Source organism: Protopterus annectens, chromosome 8.part0, assembly GCF_019279795.1.
Source record: "Protopterus annectens isolate FY-2018-M chromosome 8.part0, PAN1.0, whole genome shotgun sequence".
NCBI lineage: Eukaryota > Metazoa > Chordata > Ceratodontiformes > Protopteridae > Protopterus > Protopterus annectens.
This window is the reverse complement of record NC_056741.1, coordinates 1,098,882,945-1,098,903,236: the sequence shown is the minus strand read 5'-3', so window position 1 is coordinate 1,098,903,236 and position 20,292 is coordinate 1,098,882,945. Positions and strand designations below refer to the sequence as shown.

At 40.7% G+C, this 20,292-nt stretch overlaps 1 protein-coding gene across 43 annotated transcripts in view; it reads left to right on the top strand.

The window, feature by feature from the left end:
* Positions 1–20,292, top strand: part of LOC122809254 (titin-like) — a 3,339,665-nt gene that overhangs the window by 2,322,071 nt on the left and 997,302 nt on the right. For all 43 annotated transcript variants that reach the window (XM_044080625.1, XM_044080596.1, XM_044080621.1 and 40 more), the window contains one exon: positions 4,231–4,266. In XM_044080625.1, coding sequence (XP_043936560.1) covers positions 4,231–4,266 — 36 coding nt within the window. The remainder of the gene's footprint in view (positions 1–4,230; positions 4,267–20,292) is intronic.

The following is a 20,292-nucleotide window of genomic DNA, read 5'->3' as shown; positions in this document are numbered from 1 at the left end:
TTAAAGGAGAAATATTGGGTTGTGGTTGCAGAGAGAATTGGGTAGTGTCCCACATTGGTGGGCAGTGTTGGGTTGGTTAGTGCGGATCCAGTCTAATTTGGATTCTCTTTTGGTGGCTTTATGTGTATGTGTGGGGGTTTGGATGAGTTGGGTAAAGTTATATAGGTTAATGTGGTTGGCTGGTGTTGGGGAATGGGTGGGGTTCCAATCTATGTTAACATCATCTAGTAGTATGATTTCGTGAGGGAGGGAGTGGGAGGCCCAGTGGAGTATTGATTCTAGGGTTGTTAAGTTGTCACCTGGTGGGATATAAATTCCCAACAAGTTCAGCTGTTTACGTTGATTTAGGAGAAGAGTGGCTAGTATAATCTCAGCGTTATTATAGTTTGTGAATTTATTTTGTAAGAGTTGGACTTTAAGTTAGATTTCTACAATAAGGCAATACCTCCACCACTTTTCAGTGGTCTGTCCACTCTTAGAATGTTATAACCAGGTGGAGTTATGGAGTTGTCTTTGACATGGGGTTTAAGGCGAGTCTCTGTAATGAGAATTATGTCGGGGCTATATATGGAGATAGACGAGTGCAGTTCTGTTTTGTTCATGTTACTACGTATGTTGAGATTTAGCATTAGTAGGTCAGTGGGTTTTGGCTTAAGTGGGAAGTGAGTATCATTTGTAGTTGTTGGGGTGGAATTTGGGCCTGGGTTGGGGTGGATGTCGCCCCCCTAGTACTGAGTTGCTAGGTTGGAAAGTTTTTTTATGTAGAAAACTAGTAGACAGTGATATTTCTAGCTAGGTTGTTTTTAAGTCTGTGGGGGTGTGGTTTATGGGTGAGGTGGTTAGGGTAAGGAGTGGTCTATAGTTGATTAGGAAAGTGTCTTAGTGTTTGTGGGGGTGGATGTTGTAAAAGGAGTAAGGTGGGACATTAGTTGTAATTGAGATGAGAGAGTGAATTATGGTAGGAGGTACTGGAGGAAATTGCAAAGAGGGCTATGGATGAGACAAATAGAAGTTGAAGAGGGTGGTGCTGAGGGTAGTGGATGTGTGGCATGATGATAGGTTGTATTGGTTATTGGAGGAGGGTAAAGGAGGAGGGCTTGCCTGAAGTTTTGGGTGGGCTGTGGGAGTGTTTTTTATTTTTGATTGGCTGGTTGATGGGTGTGGTAGATGGTCAGATGATCAAAGGTTAGAATGTCTGAATAGTGGGGGTGGGTGGGAAATGGGGGCAGCGTAGTGGATCTGACTGAGCTCGAGCATTAGCGAGGACGAAAGGAGTGAGGCTGCACCACGGAGTGCAGGTAAGTGACTGCAAATAACTATCAGCAAGATGGTGGTTGTAGTATGATGGATAAGTGGCTGAGGCTCATTCTATGTGGCATATGGAAGTCTGCTAGTTGTCTAGGCCCAAATAAGAGTAGGGTATTAAAGAGACAGATATTTTAAAAGATTGATATTTTAAAGGATTGATTGAAGTGGTGGGGCAGGGTGAAATTTTTCATAGGAGTCTTGGTTGTGGTGATGTATGGCCTATTAAGAATACACTTTCAAACTGCTAACCCTTGTAGTGTGTAGCTATTAAGCTAGGAGATATTAACCTTTTGCCTGGAACAACATTGGGCACTCACAATGGTGATTGCATGTGCTCGGTATATGGGGGACCATTGGTGGTTGGGAGGCTCTGTAGCACTACTGTGTGACCCAAAGATATGAGACAGTTACTACTAAACAGATATGAGTTTAGAGTCATGCAACATTATTTCATTAAATTACAATGTAATACTAGATATCCTTCTGCTTCTTTATTAGACCGTTAGACATGCACTGCCAGTTTAGTTCTACCTTAAAAAATACATGATTTCTGAAAGTCAGATCAGTTATTCGTCTCCTGTGCTTCCAGGAGAGAAAGAGTAAAAGCTACTAAGTAAATTATTTCCACACAAATTGCTGACTGCATTATCTCTTGTCATCATATTACTATATTCCAGTTAAAAATCTGATATTGTCAAAAGAAAGTCTACAGGGGCACAGCTGCTTCCATTAGATTTCTTCCAAAGCATTTCCATTGTTTAAGTTTTACCTTGTCCACTTGATTGTCAGTTATTGCTTTTACCTTGCATTATTGCTTGATAAATGATTCTATGGGGTCTGAACTGCTTTGTTGTATATTTGCTTCAGGACTCAGCCTTCTAAGTCTTCATCCATTTTTAAACATTCCCATTAAAGTGGCATTAAAAACTGACATAGGAACATATGCAGTAATACACAAGAAAACAACATACTAACATTTCTTTTTTTTCATGCAGCATACATTTTAACAATTGTCATTCACTCCAACATTACATAAATCGCTCGGTTATTGCCTTCACTTAAATTTCACTCCTGAATACTATTCTGCCTGTATTGTTTCAACAAATTTATCGTACTTCAACATAATTTCCTCCTCCTCTTCTAAAAAAATCTCACCTGCAATTCTTTTGTGTCCTTTACAACATGCAGTACTTCAGATACAGTTGGTTTAGATGTTGATTTCCATTTTCTAGTAATTGTTTTTTGCAGCTAACATCAGTAAACTTAATAAGGTCTTTACTGTGTGGGCAATTCATATTTTGTATCTCAGCTCAGAAGAATCATTTTGTTCGTTACAACCATTTGCTCTCCCAACATTTATGACAAAGTATTTTCTGTAAGGAATATTTAAAGTCTGATGACTTGTTACATTCCCAAAAATATGTTCCCAATTACCTCTGTCTTCCCCACTTCCAAGATTTGCTGTATGCCTGAGGAAAAATTATCTGAAGTTTGCTTGGGGTATAAAAATATCTAAGCAAACACTTCCAAGCAAAACTGCAAACCTTCTGGACTTTGTTGGTAACTAAAGTAAGTCTTCATCCTTTGTGCCTTCTTGTGGCTTGTAGACTGCTTTGGATTCTTTCCATTTGTAGACCCGACGAGAAGGATCACCAGTATCAGATATTACAGATACATTTTTGCCATGTCTTTTTGTCTGTGAAGGGATCCTTCTCAGTGGGGGCTAGTTACCCTCCCACTTTTATACTCTCCTCACCTCAGTGGTTGCGGTTGCAGTCTGTGAAACTCAAGTGTTTTGTACTTCTTTATCCTTGTACTGTGTAGGTGCACTTCATTTTATTTCATGAGTGTGCTTATTCTGAGCCTGGAGCAAATTGTGTCTTCAGTTGCTGTGCTTATTCTCTTTGAGTGGTAAGCATTATTATAATATGTGCTGTTTTAGAACCCACAAACCACCAGCATGGAAGCTTTAGACAAAAACATTATAAGAAAGAGAGAGATTCATAGTCATAGATCCATCAATGCATATTTCCTCACAGATGTAGTGCAATTTAGATATGTAGCAGCAGTTTATCATCTTATGAATGGATCCTAACTTAAAGATCCCACAAGACCTTGGCATGGACTGCTTACAGTTAAATTTATTTGACTTGGTGGAAAATTTCTATTTGGAGAATAGCCAGCACTGATGTTTCTGTCATTTGGGTATTTATTGGCACTTTATGTTCTTGTGAATGGATCCTGATGTAAAAACAGGCCAACAAGACCTTGGCATGGACTGCTTGTAGTTAAATTTATTTGACTTGGTGGAAAACGTGTATTTGTTGAATAGCCAACACTGGTGACATAGAGGGATAAAGCCCTGACTAAGACTCAACAACCCAAATTTGATTAGTGGCTCAGATGCTTGATGGATTTGACAGGTGAGTATGGATATGCCCATCGAGAGGGTGTAAAACAAGGATGCAAGCTACCATTCGTTTGGGAGAGGGGCTGCATTGCAAAGAAAGTCCTGTAAAATGTGTTTTTGATTCAGCAAGCCATCTCCTGAAGGTGGCCTTCATTAGTGGGTGTATAGGAGTTTGCACTCAGAAAGAAGGTGGCATAGTGGGTCCCTGAGATGGTGTGGATAACTTGTTCTCCCACATAGATGTTTGGGGTTAGGTTGCACAAAAATGTCTTCATTTGCTGAGATGTTGATAAGTATACCAGCAACCCACATAGATGACTGTATGATGGTTCTTGCTCCCTGTGGTATTGGGGTATATTCCCTTGTACAGGGAAACAACTGGACTTAATCTGATTTGGGATGGCTTGATGGTTAGCAGGCATGGGGATAAAAATGAACTTGAGAAAAGGCTTAGTTGGAGAGTTGTTGTTGTAGAATTTGCTAACTATTCTTTTCTTTTATTTTTTTTATAGAAAATGGGGCCTCCAAAGTTGGAAGACCAAGGAAAGGTACAGCAGTAGTACTCTGATATTATAAAATGTAATTTGCACAGTAACATAGTAACTTTTGCAGTAGTGTAAACTACTACTTTGCAAGTTTCTTGTGTGTTTTTTCAGAATTGTACTATAGGGACAGACTTGTGTGTCATTTAAGTAAACATTTATTTTTCTGACATAAATATGACAGTGTCATTGTCACATTGTCATTTGCAGGAACACAGCAACAATAGGGTCTTAATTGTTTCCATTTTTCTAATGCACTGTATTCTTATATATAGTGTAGGATTTTTATGGACAAGTAGGCTTATCCACACAAAAATATTAATCTGAAGTAGTTAACTTCATTTGATCATCAACCTGTGGGTTCCGGATCCGATATGGATCCGAGCCGGCAGCTTACCAAGCTAAAGAGCCAAGCTCCAAGTTCCTCCCCCTTACCCATACTACACTGCAACCTCCTTCTTATCCTCAGATCTCATTTGCCACGGCTTCGCCAACACGGGATTCTTGAGCTCCAGGCAGGTATAGTTAGTTTGTTCAGCAAACTTTCGATCTGTGTGGTTTGTGTGAGTGTCAAACTAGTTCATCCCTTTTCCCTCTTTAACCTCAGGTTTTGCATTCAAAAAAAAAAAAAAAAAGTAGTAGAGACAGAAAGTTTTATAACTTCCACCCAGTGTAGGCCTCCCCTTCACGCCCCTTGGCATGCGTGTGTGCTTGGCTAGTTAGCCTAGTTAGTTAGATATATCGGAGACACAAAAGCCGACATTCTCTAAGTGCACAGAGTGTGGCCATGAGCTGTTGCCGGCCGATGGTCACACTCTGTACGTGGTTTGTCTAGGGGTACCTCATCTCACATCAAGCTGCAGGATATGTGCAGCATTCAACCCCCGGGCCATGCTGGATGGCAGGACCAAGCTGATTCTGGTGGGTCTTTTGCCTGCAGAATCAACCACGTCTTCTGCAGCATCTTCGTCAGCCACTGCTGTGGCTGTTCAGGCTTCTGGCCCTCCTCCCCTGTCCGGGACTTCCACTTCCAAACAGGGAGAGAGAGACCAGGAAGGAGAAACACAAAGAAAAGGAGAGAGAGAGAAAAAAAGAGAGAGACAGAGAGAGGGGTCACAAGAGGCAAATGGATTCGGATCTGTCGACCGAACCCCCCCACCCACTAAAGTGATCTCTACTCCAGAGAAAGTTGCTAGGCCGTCTTCCGCTCAGCTCCGTTCTCCACGATTCTCCCCGGAGCCGGAGGAGGAGGCTCGGCCCGCTTCGAGGTCGTCCTCGCATTGGCCGTCTTGGCCAGTGTTGGTGGCATCCTCAAGATCCGCAAGGAGCCTCTGTGTAGCTGGCATGGACCGGATGATGAGAAGGTTCCTGCAAACTCAATTGCAGATGGGAGTGTTGATGGCCCCCCCCCCCAGCCGAAAAGGGGAGTTCGGCTCTGACATTTGCCCCAATAGCTCCTTCTCCGATCCACCCTCTGGTTTCAGAGTCCATGGATCCGAGGAGCACTGGAGTCAGGGGGTCGGCACCGATGGTTCCTCCAACCTCGATGCCAGCCATGCCCTCGAGTCTGTCTGATCCACTGTCTGATCCGAGCTCTCAGAGCCGAGATCTGGGGGTCGGATCTGAGGTGATGAGTGTGTCATCGGCCCTGTTGTGGTTGGGGCATACCATCCCTCTGGGTCTGGCTGTTCTGGCCTCTGCTCCGATCCCCTTGCCAGATCCGAGGGGCACGGCTACTTGCCCCACCAGTTTCAGGGAAGCCGGTTCCCCTTTGGCTTTTGACGTTGTGGAGAGGGTTCTCTCTAGAGGATCTTGACACCTCACTCTTTCCTCTGAGTCTGCCCCTGCTCCCTCGCAGCTGAGTTTGTCTTCCATCATCCAGTCCTCCCAGGGACAGCCTGTGTCTGATGCACCCCAGAAGGTTCTCCTTGAGGAATATGAGACTGTAAACAAATGCCAGTGCAAGAGGAGGCACATAGACTCCCACTGAGTCCTTCACTGAGGATACCGACTTGGAGAAAGGGGAAGGTTCCCCCAGATCACCCCCTGAAGATGTCTCCTCCTGAGACATAATGGAAATTCTTCACCAGAGGAGGGGCTGGTCCACCCAAAAACCTTCCTCGGACGAGTCGGTATTTCTGGAGGCGTTCGCAGGCCCATCTGCCTCTTGGGTGTCCGCCCTGGCTGTGACCCTCTGGTGGACCTCATTACCACCACAGCTTGGAAGGAACTGGACACTGTAGAGCCAATACGCAAACAGCCAAAGTATTGAACCCTCCTGCTGACAAGCCCACTGGAGTAAGGGTTCCCCAGTTGATGCCCTCTTGATGGCGGCAGCCACCTAAAAGGAACTGGCCCAGGAAAGTTCCTCTGTCCATCCTCCAGACAAGGATGGATAGTCTTGGAAAGTGGACGTTTGCTTCAGCTACCTTTGCTATAAGGGCACTGAATTACATGGCCCATGTAATTAGACTTCAGCGTGACCTTGTGAAAGAGTACGCAGAGTCTCCCCCGAGGATAAACCGACATTCTTGGCTCATATGGCCACTCTCAAGTCAGTTTCTAATACGTCCATACGTCTACTCTCTAATGCTATTGAGGGAGCCGCTAGAGTGGCCGGGTCCGGTGTTGCCATGAGGCATCATGCCTGGCTCCGGCTTTGCAATTTTTCAGAACCTTTCAAGGCGTCCTTCACGAATGCCCCTTTTGACGGTTCGACCCTGTTTGGGAAAACCGTCCGAGATACACTAGTCCAGAGTGAGAAGGACGGGAAAACGCGTTCGGCCTTTGGGATCTGTTGCTCGAGCCCTCAATGGTCCTTCTCCAGGAACCAGTGATGGCAGAAGAAGTTGTGGTTCCAGAAGTCTCAGCAGTCCCGGAACTCTCCGGACTCCTCCTCCCCTAGAGGCAGTGGGGGACAAGGCGGACGCATGCCCAGAGGTAGAAGGGGACTGAAGAACTTTGGGTCACGGGAACCCTTTTCCGACTGACCTGCACAGCAGCCTGAGGGGTTGCCTGACTGCTCCTCTCTGGAGGCAGTCGGGGGGGGGTGTTTTTCGAGGCACCTAGCCCAGTGGGAGTCCATCACGTCAGATCGCTGGGTGCTTCGAATAATATCCAGAGGCTATTCTATTCCCTTTATAAATGGGCCCCTATCCACAAGGTGCCTCCCGGACGTCCCACCCGCTCAACGGGAGGCGGCAGCTTTGGAAATTAAAAAACTGCTAGACAAAAGAGCAATACAGCTAGTGCCCCCAGACCAGTCCGGATCAGGCATCTATTCCAGATTCTTTTCGGTGCCAAAAAAGACGTGGGACTTAAGGCTGATCCTTGACCTATCCACAATGAACCTGTCCATTGCAAAGGAGAAGTTCTGGATGGTCACTTTACAATCCATCTTGCTGTTCTTGCAGGAGGAAGACTGGATGTGCTCGATAGAACTCAAGGATGCATACTACCATATCCTGATGGACAGGTGATCCAGGAGGTTCCTCCGCTTTCGGCTAGGAGCCGGTCACTACCAGTTCAAAGGTGACTCTCGCTAAATGGATTTTGCTTTGTATTTTACAAGCATATAAAGAACTTGGAGTACCAGAACCAGAATGGGTTCATGCTCATTCTACTTGTTCTGTGGCTACTTCTGCTGCATTCTGGACTAGAGTTTCCCTGAGTGACATTTGTTCAGCACCTACCTGGGCTTCCAGTCGCACTTTGTATTATTCATTATAAGCTGGATATGGTTTCCAGAGGAAGAGCTTCCTTTGGCTCTGCAGTTCTCCGGAATATCCTTCCTTAAGGGCCTCCCAAGATTTCAGGTAGCTGGGGACTCTGTCCCACAGGTTGATGATCAAATGAAGTTAACTACTTCAGATAAAGAAGTTATGTACTCACCATAACGTTCCATCTGAGTAGCTAGACTTCATTTGTCAGCAAACTTCCCTCCCTCCTCCCCCTGACGTTGGTGGTTTATTTCTGTTTGGGCCCGATGTCCTGAGTCTGATGAGCCTGGTGTATGTGTTTGGGTCAGGTTTTTGGTATCTTAGGTTGTTGTGTGTCACGCAGTGGGTGGCAGACTCGATCTGAGGATTGGAAGGAGGTTGCAGTGTACTATGGGTAAGGGGGAGGAGCTTGGAGCTCAGATTTTTAGCTTGGTAAGCTGCCAGCTTGGATCCGGAACCCACAGGTTGCTGACAAATGAAGTCTAACTGCTCAGATGGAATGTTATGGTGAGTATATAACTTCTTTTTTCAGTGAGATTAATGTCTTTTTTTATTTGAATGAAAGTAGTTATCCGGCTGTAAAGATGGAAGATTGATGTAATCTGAGGTGACCTTTTCTTGGAAGATGTCATTGATGTTTAGGTTAAGATGCATTCTTCAGGAAGCATCAATTGACTGAAGATTTAAGCATGTATGTGGTGCATGTCAGAGAAACTGTGGAGGTGCTAGAGAGTGGAAGGGAGAATTTAGTCACTTTCTTAATGTGTTAATTGGCAGAATAAGAGCTTTACAGTCTCCTTAATGTTGGTATAGTTATTACCCGTATAATTTGGGGTTCTTGTGCGTGATATTTTTTATAATGTTTTTTGTTAATGATTCTCAGGTGAAAACGTAAGTTGACAGGAACAATGTGTGTAACAACCTGTCAAAACTACCCTTGCCCCTCTTCTGGTAAATTGTTAAAATTAATTCTCTGTTTGTGGCCTTAGAAAAGTGGAACCACCAATAAGATAAAGGAAAAAAAATTCTCAGAATATAACTTCATATAGCAATACCCATTTTTGTAGACAAAACCGTAGTATTAAACATTTGTAAACACTTTTTATCAGGTAGCTGGGTCATGCTAAAGATCCAGCTGCCATAATCACCCAGAGCTGCATACCAATAACCAAGGTAAGTTACGCCATAATATTAGTTCATCTCAAGTGAAATCTCGGGCTGGCCTGCCACATATGATACAGGGTAGCCAAACTACCTCAGCCTTGCACATAATCTTTGAAATTCTGGTTCCCAACACAGAGCTGCAGGAACTCCGTGCATTCTGTTAACATTCTTCTATGGAATGGTTCTGTACCTAAATGACCTTGCAGTAGCTTGCATAAACACCATAATTTTACTGGGTCACACATTTCTAGCCCTTAGTTAATTCTAGATTCCGATCATTAAGGAATCTAATTAAATGAATCCAAAATGTACATCTTAAATTACTCATGACTTTAGACAGAACTTTCTTATAAGCAAATAATCTACGTGCATTGTCAGTTTTATTGGCAACAAATGTGATAAAATATTAATTCTGGTCTTAGGGATATAAATTACCAAATGTGACTGTCCCAAAACTGCATCCTCAGGGAAGTGTTCTTAAACCTGAAATTAACTTTGTTGGCAAACATTCCTAATTCTTCCTTTTAGAACTTCATCTAAGGAAAATTGGCATTCAAGCCAAAAGCGATAAACCTTAGAAAAGAAGTAGAGGAGCCCAAGGAATGTTCAGTTTTTGAATTTAACAATGTGTGCAACGTGGAACTTCGTAACTGCCACATATTCTGTCAAAATTGACCAAGACTTATGTTTAGTGTTGCTCCACTAAAAATGGATAATCAAAACATGGATTAAAAGGCTGTTTCCAGATCTGTCTGTGTCTACCACTTTTTCCTCAAAAGAGGCAGTAAAAGCAGCACAGGCGATTCCAGCCCCCCCCCCCCCCCCAAACAAAAGTATGCCAACATGAACTTTCCAAGATGGCTGCACCTTGAGTAACAGCTTAATTCTACCTCTTCCAGTGTGAAAACAGAAATTAACAGAGAAGGCCAGTACACTTTTATTTACGGGTAAATTTCATTGACTCGCTAGTAGGTGTACTGCCTGGATGCCAGGAAAAAAAAGGAAATGCAGAGGACCTCAAAAAAAATCAGTTACAAAAAGTGAGGAAGAAACACTGACTGTTTACTATCAAAAGGTGGAAAGTGAGGTACATGACAGGCACCTCCATGAAAATGGTAGGAGCTATAGTCAGTATGTCGATGTTCAAGTGTATGTCCGTTAGTAAGGATGTACACAAGACAGCGACACGAAGCATGGTTGGCAATGGCAACTGTCTACATTAATATCGACAAAACGTTGTTCATGTTGCTGCATCGACCTTTGGATCTACTTATTCATGAGTCAAGTATATGCGTCATGTAAAACAACATTTGCAGTTTTCAGTTTCAAGCTTTTGATAGTAATCCTAAATGAAACACTGATGGAGTACATCAACACGAATAACAAAAGGCTTGAAAAAATGGAAGAAGCTTTAAACAAATATTCAGATGAGGTGATAAAGCTGAGAAAATCAGAGGTCGAAATGAAGAAAAGTCTGACTGAATATGGGACTGCTCAGGAAGAGATGTTTCAAAAAATAATAGAATTAGAGGACAGAGCACTTAGGAAAACCTGAGATTTTTCAGCTATACTAGAGAAGCTGGAAGGAACAGATTGCATTAATTTTAGGAGAGTACAAATAAGCAACTGGACTGGTATTCTTCAGCAGGAGTTGTTAGTTGAAAGGGCACCTCGTGTGTATGCTCCAAACCTGGCTTTGATATAGCAACCTAGACTTTAATAGTAAAGATGCAATTCTACAAGCAGAAGGAGTTGATTTTGACAAAACTGTGCAGAAGGACAAAGTACTAAAAGTGGGAGACAGCAGTGTGTTTGTGGGGAATGATTACTCATTGTACACCAGACAGAAGAGAAGCAAATTTATTCCACTATTCAGGGTATATCGAGGCAGAGTTGTGAGATTCAAACTGCTGTACCCAGTTGTCTTCAAAGTATTCTTGCCTGAAGAGACAAAATCATGTTTTGATGAAGTACATGCTAAGGAGGAAGTACAAAAGTTTGTCGAACAAAAAGTGAGCTGTGAAACAAAGAATTTCTGCTTCTTGTTCTTTTGGTAATAAAGACCACAGAGAGACTGTACCTGTGAAGTTTTTGCCATTGTTTTTTTCCGAAAATGTTGGAGTGAAGAAGGGGAGCACAATCGAGAGTACTCTGGAAATGAAGCAGAGATAGGATTTGGGAGATGGAGATGAACAGTAATAAAACCAGTAACTTAATATGGGGTTACAGTGCAATAATTGTATGCATGAACTAGAACAAGCAAATCTGGAAATATTGGACTTTTTCAGAATTTCTTGGACTTCTCTGGGACTGTAAAGCTTATGCCCTACTTCATGTCATTAATGTTCAAAAAATGATTTGGGGAGGGGTAGAGTAGGGAGCAGGTTGTGTAATTAATGATTTTTTTCTTCTTACTAGCCCTACTTTTGTGGTGGTTGATTTTCTTTGCTTGTTATAGATTTCTCTATTTTTAAGTGTAATGGGGATTGTAAATAGGTGCTGCTATTTTTTTTTTCTTTCTCCCGTCTCTCTTTCTTTTTGTTCAGTTTTAAGAAATGTAGGGAATGCAATGAAAAAAAAACAAGCCTGGTTAAAAGAGCATGACAACAAAACAAATAATGTGATGTTCATCGTGTTACCCTGCTGCAGTCATCACACTTGGGTTATCCTGTCATCAGGCGGTCCCGCAGTCGGCCTGAATTCCAAAGTCTTGGTCCGGCGTCAGTTGCTGTCGCTTCTTCCCTGACGTCAGTGCGCCAGGGGTATATATGATGCATCCGACGCCATTTTCTTCAGTCTTTCTTGCCACGCAGTGCCCGAAGCAGAAGCAGTTCGCAAGTGCTGGTCGGCCGACTCCTGAGATTTTCTAAGTCGAATTTCAGATCTGAAGTCTTCAATAAAGCTAAGTACCCCGTTGTGGAAACTTTTCTTGCCTCAGACCGATGTCAGAAAAAGTTAACAATTGTATTTCTTGTGGGAAGCAAATACCTCATGAGGATTTTCATTCTTATTGTATACCTTGCCTAGGCCCAGACCACGTCGTCATTGGTTGTCGCTTTTGTGCTAGGTTCAATAAGCGAACTATAAAACAATGCTTTGATTTCACACGGCACTACTTCGGTAGAAAATTTAATTACACTATGCTGTCAGAGCAACCGACTACCGGCGTGCACAAAAAACGCAAAGATAAGGATAGGCAGCCTAGACCCAAGCCAGACTCCGAGGCTTCGGCTGGGCCGGTCTCCGGTTTTCAGTGAGGCGCCTACGCAGCCCCTGGCTACAGCAGAATTGGAACCCGAGACCGCTTCGGATCCTATGGTGGAGAGTTCTAGGCCGACGCAGCCATTTTTTTTTTCATTCTTGTATGGGGAATTGACCAGATTAAGGACCTTACATTGATATAGTAACAAGTTTTAAGAGTAAGCAAGTAAATGAAAAAGAATATTTAATATTATGAGGCTTTTTTCTAGCAAATACATGTATGCTCAGTAGCCATTCTGCAGCTGGTCTTCATGTTTCCATGGAAACAATCTGATGAAGTGAAACTGGCTGCTTGGTTCTGTTGTCTCCATGGAGACAATCTGATAAAGAGAAACTGGCTACAGGCTAGTGGAGAATGATTGGCTGGAAAGAACTGAGAAGAGGCCGAGAGCATAGTCTTCTTTGAAAGCATTCAGAGGTTTTCCTAGGTGGGGTAGCTATAAAGAAATGACAAACCTTATTAGCAGTTAGTAGAAGCACAGGCTGCACCATGCGTCTAAGCATGTTTAACCTTTCTTTTAGGTTAACTCAAGTCTGAGTGTGGCTGCCAGTTTTGGGACTTTTGTTCCTATTAGTAGGGTAAAACTTCAGTATTTGAAGAATGTACATAGTTTTGTGTGTTAGTATTAAATTAATAGGTTTTAAGGGGGTATTGGGGCTTTCAATAAAACAAAGTCTTGTAAGATGTGACATAGGCTCAAATGGATACAACAAGAAACAATTGTATAAAAGTTCAACCTGTCAAACAGTGTATGCATGTAACACAAAAGCTGTGGAACTAGACATTTAACAAAAAGGTGTTCTAGATAAAAGGTGGGAATAATAACTTTTTTATGCAGTGATGGTTTCTCTAATGTCTTTAAATGTAAATGGTCTCAGATAAATACAAAAAAAGAAAGAGAAGTGAACTGTATTAAAAATGTGGAATGCAAATAAATAGCCATGTTACTGTAGATACACTTAGAACTGAACATGTGAATTTGATAAAGAAGGGTTTTCAGGATGGTTATTCAGCAGAATACCTGAGACAAAGGAAATGAGGAGTACTTATATTAATTGCAAGAGGAGCTCCAATAGTGATAGAAGAGGATAAAAAAGATATAATGCATATTTGTAGTGGTAAGGGGCTACTGGCAAGGGAGGGGGATTACTCTGGCATGTGTGTATATTCCAACTAAAACTGCTATAATAGAGCTTAAGAAAGTTCTGTGAAAAATACTTTTCAGCAAGGAACATTACTTATAGGTGGGGACTGGAAATTGACTTGCAACAATGAAGATGTGTCTGGGGAGCCCACAAGGGAAAGTATAACAAAGGATGATAGATTTTTGAAGAAATCTATGAAAATATTTGGCATGGAAGATGTGAATTCAGTATTAGGAGTTAGGAGTGAATTTACATGTTATTCCTCAAGATGTAAAAACTGGGGTAAGCTAGACAAAATTGGCATTTCACAAGAATGTGCATTTAACTGAAAGTCATGATATGCACCCAGTAACTATTTCAGATCATGTGCCAATAATAACTAAAATAAAAACACAAGGTAATGAAAAAAAAAATGAGACACTGGCGCTTTTTCACCACCTGTCTCTTGAATAAAAGAGAGGAATTTAAGGAATGGGTAGTGGAGGTTATTCAGGATGTATTAGGGAGAATAGAAATTTCTTCTGAAAAATACCTAGGGAGTGGGATAAAATTAAGGTGCAATTTAAAAATAGGATAGAAATAAAAGAAAGGGAGCTATAGTTAAGATGTAACAAAAATTACTTAGAGGGACTGACAAATGTTAAAGAATTGTAGAACGGGGGACTTTCACAGAACAAGAAGAGGATCAACTGCAGAATGCTAGGCAGACAAAGAAGAGGTTGCTTCCGTAATATGCACGAGTTTAGAAAGATTGCTGTCTAGCAGCTGTTTTTGACAATAACAGTATAGCACAAAAACTTTTAGCACAACAACTCAGGCAACAGAAAGTAGAAAAGACCGTTACAAAGCTTAGGGAGCCTATAACAAGGAAGGTAACGAAACCCTGTAGAGGTATTAGAAATATTTTGAAAATTCTATGAAAGTCTGTATAAGGCAGAGAAATATGGAAATCAAAAAAGATACAAATCGAAATGTTTATGGAAGAATTAAATATGCCAAGGTTAGAGGTAGATAAGGCTCAATTGCTAACATTTAGAATGGAAGGAGATGATATAAAAATTGTGATGTATAACCGATCTACAGGAAAGTCCCCAGGAGTTAGATGGTATTTGTGTGGAAGTTTGGAGGCCAGGAGGAAAAAAAACTGATAAAGATCTGGAAGGTTTTATTTAACAGTATTTCAAGAGGAAGAGAATTACCAACATCCTGGAAGAAAGCAGTGGCAGCTGAAATACCTAAGGAGGGTAAAGATCCATCAGACCCGGCTTCTTACAGGCCCATTTCAGTGGTAAACCATGATTATAAAGTGTTCATGTCTATAATAGCTAAAAGAATAACAAAAGTAATGCCAAAATTGATAGGTATGCATCAGTATGGTGGAGGGGAGGCAAACATTCGACAACATTAACAGAATACTGATGATCCAGAGGGAAGCAGAATGTAAGAAGATACCATTGTTGTTGGTGGGTCTTGATGCAGAGAAAGCATTTGACAGAGTAAGCTGGAACTTTATGGGCAGGGTAGTGGAAGCATTTGCATTTTCTGAAAACATTTTAAGATTGATTAGGAGGATTTAGGAGGATTGGTGGTGAAAATTAAAGTGAGTGGGGTCCTCTCTGATAATTTCTGCTTGAACAGAGGAACCAGCCAGGGGTGTCCTCTTTCCCCTTTGTTGTTTGCATCAAATTTAGAACCATTGACAAAGAAAATAAAGGACTCAGAAATTTGAGGATATAATTGGTATGGTAGTCAAGAAAAGCTGGCTCTGTTGGCAGATATTATTTTATACTATATATATATTATTATCTTGTTTGGCATCTACTTTTCAGAAGTACAGGCAAACACAGGAGGATTATGGCTGACAAAGTTTGCAGATGACTGCAAACTGGGCACCATAGTTGAAAACCCATCTGACACAGACATCCTTCAGAAGGGTCTCATAGAAATGGATAACTGGTGCCAGAGCCATGGCCTAAAGTTAAACGCCAAAAAATGCATAGTCATTCCCTTCGGGAAAAGCAAGGTTACCCCTAGTTACCATATAGGTGGCAATCTACTAAGCACAGAAGAGGTTATCAGGGATCTGGGGACCCAGGTTGACAGTAACCTTTCATTTGACACCCACGTTGCCAAAGTAGTTAGGAAGACCTTCTACATTGCCCACCTGATCATGAAGGGATTCACATCTAGCTCTAGGGAGGTCATCGTTCCCCTGTACTCATCACTCATCAGACCAATGATTGAGTACAATGCCCCATTCGGAATGTATCTGACCCGACACCTGCAGCAATTGGAAAGGCCCCAAAAGTTCCTCACTAAAAGAATAAAGGGTCTCAAAAATATGTCTTATGCTGCCCGACTGAAGGAACTCCAGCTCTATTCAGTCGCTTACCGACTGCTCAGAGGTGACCTGTGCCTGACATACAAAGCCATGTCAAATCCGGAATTAATGAACATGCTTCACCTCAGAAAATCTAAATCCATCAGAACTACAAGGGCAAGAGACTTAAACCTCGACATGGCTATTAATAGGACGTGCTGGAGGGACAGATTCATCACCCAGAGACTCCCTATGCTGTGGAACAAAATCCCGGTTCATGTGAGGCAGAGCACCTCGCTGGCCTTGTTCAAGAGAAATCTTGACCAATGGATGGGAGATCGCAGGTATACCCCAGGGATAACCTCAGTGTCACTGCTTGATAGAGGCACAGCAAAATAATGGGCATAGTTTCCTTCAAACTAAAAGGGTGGCGAAAGCCACAAAACTCTAGGCTAGGCTTGTAAATGCCCTAGGGCAGATAGCCTAGTATGAACCTATGAACCTATACCTGACAAAACCAGAAAGAGACATTTCAGTGATGTGGAACATTTTGAGACAGTTTTGAATCTTTTCAGGATACAAAATTAATGAAACTAAAACAAAGGCAATAGCGGTAAATTATGTACCTACACACAAATTGGTTCAACAACATCCGTATTCATGGGGACATGATAAAATGAAGTCTTTAGGAGTATGGATTAAAAATGATTCTGGTGTGGCAGCTAAGGATATGTGGAAAGAAACTATAAACAAAAGATAATACAAAAACTATGAAAATGGAAGCTTTGTTATATGGATAGTAAGATACAAGCAGTCAAAAAGTTTTTAGTCCCTTTAATCTTATACCAGACTAGACATATTTTATCAACCAGAGAGAAGTTGTGGATAGAAATTAATAAAGAGCTGGAAAACTTTATCTGAGAGGGGAAGACAGCAAGGGTCAAGTGGGATAAGCTGATTCTTCCAGTTGAACAGGATGGATTGGGATTACCCAATTTGAAGGTGTATTTCAGAGATACACAGTTAAGGCTCCTATATGTAGAACAAGCAGAAAACTATAATTCAGAGGGGAAAGGGATGATGTTGAAAAAGGGGGGAAACTCAAGAAACAAGGGGAGACTGGGCTTTTGGATGCAGGCTTTTAAAGAGAATAACAGTAATCATACAGAATATTATATCCATAAAGTAGCAGAAAGTATTCTAAGAACTAAGCCAACACGGGAATGGAGAAAGGTGATTCTGCCAATTGAGATGACTGCAATTAGGAATACAGACTAAGCAAGAGGGGGCCGGAATTTATTGATGAAAACTGGCAAAGAAGCCAAGGTATTAGGAGCAAATAACTAGGGAGGAAAAGGTAATAGAATGGGAAGGCACCAAGACTTTATTTGGTCTGCGGGTTCGAGATTGTCTTCCCTAGCAAGGATTGATATCAGAGTATAGGCAGGGGGGGGGGGGGTCCTGAACAAAAGACCAGCACTGGTAGAGTTTTTAGTAGAATCTAGAAAAGAAGCTGCCATTAAGAAAAGGAACAATTTGTAGAGCATATAAATATTGCATGATAACTATAAAAGTCAGTCAGAGAAGGTTGGAAAAGATTGTGAAGAGAGGTGGGATAAGCAATTCACAATGAAACAATGGGATGATATATGTATGTCTCCCAAATATGCAACAAAGTGTAGACGATTTAGGATTTTTGCTTGGAAATGTTTACATAGGTATTTTTATACCTGAAGTAGACTCCAGAAAAAAATTTCATCAGGTAGACAGCAACTGTTGGTGGTGTGACAGGGAAGAAAGAGGTACTTGGGAACATATTTTCTGGGAATGCAGTGGGTTGGTGGACTTTAAGGATTCTCTGCAGGATGCACTGTCAGAGATGCTGGGTGGGCAGATTGGTGTGATGAGGGAGATGATTTTGCAGATTATTATACAGAATTGGAATTTCCTAGACTTGGTAAAGCCTTGCTGTGTCTAATTATGGTAGCTGCCAAAAAGCATTTACTAGAAAATGGAAATCAGAATCTAAACCAGCTATATTTAGAAGTAGTGAGAATAGTAACAGAGATAAAACAACTGGAATTGAGATGTTTAGAAAAGGGTAGGAGCAAACTACTTAGGAAAAAAAATGGGAATTGTGGTAACAGTGCATACAGGGGTGGAATGAGGTTTAAAAGAAGGCAGGACTTAAATGAGCTATGTAATGTTCAACTGAAAATGATTGGGTAGATTATAAGTGATGTATAATGTTTGCAATGAGCAGTGTGTCAGAATGGTTTGTGATGTAAAATGCTTGCAACTAGGATTGTGTCGCTTGGTTCATATATATATATATATATATATATATATATATATATATATATATATATATATATATATATATATATATATATATATATATATATATATATATATATATATATATATATATATATATATATATATATATATATATGTATATATATATATATATATATATATATATATATATATATATATATATATATATATATATATATATATATATATATACACACACACACACACACACACACATATATATATATATATATATATATATATATATATATAATTGCTTATGTCATTAAGTGATGGTTTGTCAAAGATGTTTCTATTTTTTTTTTTTTTTTTTTTTTTTATGGAGCAGGAATTGAATAGGATATATGATATATAGCAATATATGTAAAATGTAATGTTTGTTAATTTAGTATAATTTGATTACTTTTCTTTAAATGTAAATTTGCGTGTGTCACAAGTGATAATTCAGTAAAGGTGTTTAAAAAAAGTATGCCAACCTTTCCTTGTTTTAGAAAACTATCTATAAACCAGAGGAAAAAAGGTGAGTTTGGGACAAAAAAGTAGGTGTGACTTTTTTGTTAAAATAATTTTACTAGTCCAGAAACAAAATTGTGGACACGCCATTTATTAGCTTTGACTTTAGTAGTATCAGATACACTTGTTGCTTTAGTCTGAATATAATCTTGTAAATTTTTAGTATAATGCCAACCCGAACATTTCGTTTGCTACACACATCTGGATTTGAGTTCATAATTTAGGCAAGAATCATAAAGTTTTACATTTCAGAGGGTTATTCTGGTGTCCAGTACTTTCTTGTACAGTAGGAGCCATCTTCAAAAAAATTGATTCAGATATGAAGAAGAGGACATTCTAAGATGGCTGCACACACTGGTCAGCAGCTTAACTTCAGCTCCTTCACTATGAAAAAAAGAAACCAAAAGATAAGGGAGAAGAACTCTGCCACTTTTAGTAAATTCAGTTACTGGCTAGTAAGTACATTGCCTGGATGCCAGCAAAGAAGAAACTTAGCCTGAAAGAAAATCAACTAGAAAAGGTGAAGAGGAAACATGAACTGTGAAGCATCCTGCAGCTGTTCAGCAAAAAGCAGTTTAAGTTCTAGCTTTGGTGCAAGACATAGCTTTCATTGATCTAGAAGAAAAAATAAGGCATGTGCTCAGAGATGATTAAAATAAATGAAACACTGAAGGAGTATATCAACTCAAATAACAAAAGGCTGGAAAGAATGGAATACGCTTTAAACATATTTTCCTGTGAGCTGATGCACTGCAAAAATCAGAGGTCAAAATAAAGAAAAGGATGGCTGAGTAATGAGACTGTTCAAGAAGAGACAATTAAAAAAAAATGGTTTAATAGAGGACAGAGCCCATAGGAAAAATCTGAGATTTTCTCTTAAAGCTGAGAAACTAGAAGGAACAGACTGTATTAATTTTATGAAGGCATAAATAATCTACTGGAGTCGATTTGTTAATTGAAAAGGGCACACAGTGTGTATGTTCCAAATATGGCCACGAGAGTGCATCCAAGACCTGTATTAGTAAAGATGCAAACCTACCAGCAGAAAGAGTTGATCCTGAAAAAACTGTGGGATGGGGCAAAGTAGTAAAAGCTGAAGACAAGTAGTTTGCTTGTGGAAAATGGTTATTCATTGTTCACCAGGCAGAAGGGAAACAAATTTATTCCAGCAATCAGAGAATACCAAGAGGCAAGTGTGAGAATTCAAGCTGCTGTATCCAGCTGTCTTCAGAATGTTTTTTCCTGGAGGATCAAAGTTCACTTTTTAATGCACAACAGGCTGCGGAGGAAATACAAAAGTTTGTCAAACAAAAAGTGAGCCATCAAACAGAAGGGGGCTCTCAACTCATTCTTCTGATAATAAAGCACACTGAGAAACTTTGAAAGTGAAATCTTTTCCACTGGTCCAAAGGAACATGCTTGAGAGACAGAGGAAAAACATAGGACTTGACTAGAACAATCAGGAATACCTTTAAAATAAAACAGAATCTGGAGTTGGGAGATGGAGAGCAACAGGAAGACGGCCAGCAACAAAGAAATTAGTGAATAAATGTGAGACTGCAAAGCATC